General features: G+C 39.8%; 1 protein-coding gene across 1 annotated transcript; it reads left to right on the top strand.

The window, feature by feature from the left end:
• The first annotated feature begins 638 nt into the window (after nucleotides 1-638).
• Nucleotides 639-1,899, top strand: LOC132165995 (tubulin-folding cofactor C). Its single transcript, XM_059576731.1, has one exon. The coding sequence runs from the start codon at nucleotides 697-699 to the stop codon at nucleotides 1,774-1,776; it is 1,080 nt and encodes a 359-aa protein (XP_059432714.1). The 5' UTR covers nucleotides 639-696; the 3' UTR covers nucleotides 1,777-1,899.
• The last annotated feature ends 891 nt before the right edge of the window (nucleotides 1,900-2,790 follow it).

Here is a 2,790-nt window from a genome sequence, read left to right as displayed (position 1 = left end):
ATATTAGTTACATTTAGCTATTTTTGCCCTTTTTTTTTGCTTCAAAAGAATAGCTTCATATTAGTTATTATTATACCTTAACTGCTACAGTGAATAGCTGCATATTGCTATCCACTGTAGCACACTAGATTGTTGAATATAATATTATTTTCACATTATTTTCTCTCTCTTCTCTCTCTCTTCCTCAACGTTTCTCTCTTCTCTCTTCTTTTTTCATAAATTTATGATACAAATTCAAGTCTTTTGAATCACTAAATAGTCCCCAAAAAAATTGAATAGCATGCGTATAATTGACAAAATAAAAATGAAAAAATAAAAACAACACATAGGTATGTTGCGTAAATCAATTCTATTGCAATTTACAAGATGATGCAAAAGTGGTTGTGGATCAAAAAAAAAAAAAAAAAACGAAACATTAAAAAATAATATTTAATAAAATAAAAAATGAAATAAAGAATCTGTTGGAATTGGTATTAAAAAATGAGTAGAGAATTATGTTTTTTGACTTGGTAGAATACTTCTTACTTGCTCTTACTCGAAAAGACAAAAGACAGCTGTCATGTTTTACACCCCTAGATGTAAAGAACGGTCAGGATTTTAAAATTGGAGAAACTCATATTTCGCAAAATCGGAGGGGATCCGAATCCAACTAGAATCCGCTTCCTGCCCCCTTCTCTTCTCGCGCACTCACAGAAAATGGAAACCGAAGAAGAAGAAGCACTCTCACTCTCAATCCTTTCAGACCCAACCCTCCACCAAAAGCACCTGTCAATGATCGAGCGCCTCTCCAACCGCCACCAAACTCGCGTAGATAACTCACTCGCCCGCCGGTCCGACTCGGATTCCAACTCTCCCTCCTCTGCCTCTGCCTTCCTCTCCCGCTTCTCCGACTCCAAGCGCTCCATCGAGGCCCATATCGCTCAGTCCCGACTCGCCTACCCCACCGATCCGAGCGAAGTCAGATCCCACCTCGACTCCATCTCCGCCTCCATCTCTGACCTCGAAAAGCTCGTCGCCGAGAGCTCATTTTTCTTGCCCTCCTACGAGGTCCGTTCCTCCCTCAAAGCCGTCTCCGATCTCAGACAATCCCTCGACAATCTGAGCTCCGAGCTCATCCCAAAAAAGAAATTTGCTTTCAAGAACAAGGCCTCCAAAAGAGATCCAACAACTGAACCCAAACAAACCACGGCAGAAGAAAAATCCGTTTCCGTTTCAACTTCGCACGAGAAATTGGTTTTCCAGGTGAGGGATTCGCCGGGTTTTAGAGGCAAAAAGGGTGAGATTTTGGTTGAGAATTTCAAGGGTTCCGAGATTGGAGAATTCACGGTTTCCGATCTCGATTCTTGCGAGGTGAAGTTGATTGGTTCCGTGAGAGCATTATTTGTTCATAGGCTGAGGAATTGTAGGGTTTATGTTGGGCCGGTAATAGGCTCAGTTCTGATTGACGAAGCTGAGGGGTGTGTGTTTGTGATGGCGTCGCATCAAATTCGGATTCACAATGCGAAGGGCTGCGATTTCTATTTGAGAGTGAGGAGTAGGCCGATAATCGAGGATAGTAGTGGCGTGAGGTTTGCGCCGTACTGTTTGAGCTATGAAGGTGTGGAGGAGGACTTAAGGGATGCGAGTCTGGATGAGGAGACAGGGAATTGGGCCAATGTGGATGATTTCCGGTGGCTGCGCGCGGTGCAGTCGCCAAATTGGTCGCTTTTACCGGAAAATGAGAGGGTTCAGATGGTTAACATTTCGGAGTTGGGAGGTGGGATTGAAGGCAATTAAGCTTTTGGTTCAGCCTCTTGTATTTAGTGTGTTTGAAAGAGTTTATTTATTTCATTATTTTGTTGGGTTCTTTGTTGTACTTGGTATTTGGATTGATGCAAATTATATGATTACCAATTTTTTCGGCGCTTCATTTTTGTGATAATGCTTTTAAATAGTTGCTACTTGCTAGTGAGTTTGTTTTTGCTATTTATTAATTAGCTTGACCATTCTTAGTTCTTAGATATATGTATATATGAGAGTATTCATAGACTTGTGGTGAAAGGAATGAACATATTGATACGTAGGAGTAATTTGTATAGTACATAAGTTCCATCTCCAAATAAGTAGGTCAAATGCAATTTGGAGTTAAGCATGTTCTCCATTAATGATTTGTGTTTAGGTTTGACCCAACTCTAAATATTCTACTTGATTATATCGTCCTCTTGATGTGGTTTATTATGATAATGCTTTGCTGATGGATGATTGCTGGTCTGTGAAGGATGATGTGTCTCTTTCCTCAGTCTTCAGTGTGTCCCCTTCTTGTCTTTGGCTCAGAACTGTCCTTTATTCATAGTTGTCTCTAGGGCCACCAAAAGAGATGTTCACTTAAGGTTGAAGCTAAATGGATGAGAGAGTGAAGCTTGAAACTTGAATTGTTAGTGAAGGAATTTAAGAGTTGCATTTGATTTACTTTTTCATTAGAAATGGTTCTTTTTTGAAGTCCATTTGCGTTAATTTGGTGCTTCTCTTAACCGAATTGTATTCCCTGAAATCAGCTTTTTTCCTATGTCACAATACTACAGATATGGCATTCTGATTGTTGGAGGTGCTATATCTAGAATAAGAAAGGGATGTAGCATTAATGCTTCTTCTTTGCATGATTGGAGGTGGATTCTGTATTTTCCATTTTTCTTCTTTTTTCAATGCTTTGTATTCCTTTAGGATGGGTTAGGGAGGTGAAGATAAGTGCTATTGGATTCCTTAAAAAAGACGATATTTTGAGGTCAAAACTTTTTACAAAGTTCTACTTCC

The sequence above is a fragment of the Corylus avellana genome, chromosome ca11, assembly GCF_901000735.1.
Source record: "Corylus avellana chromosome ca11, CavTom2PMs-1.0".
Lineage (NCBI taxonomy): Eukaryota > Viridiplantae > Streptophyta > Magnoliopsida > Fagales > Betulaceae > Corylus > Corylus avellana.
This window is presented reverse-complemented; position numbering and strand designations above follow the sequence as displayed.

Coding starts and splice junctions, on each gene's coding strand:
- LOC132165995 (XM_059576731.1), top strand. CDS start 697: ATGGAAACCGAAGAAGAAGAAGCACTCTCACTCTCAATCCTTTCAGAC.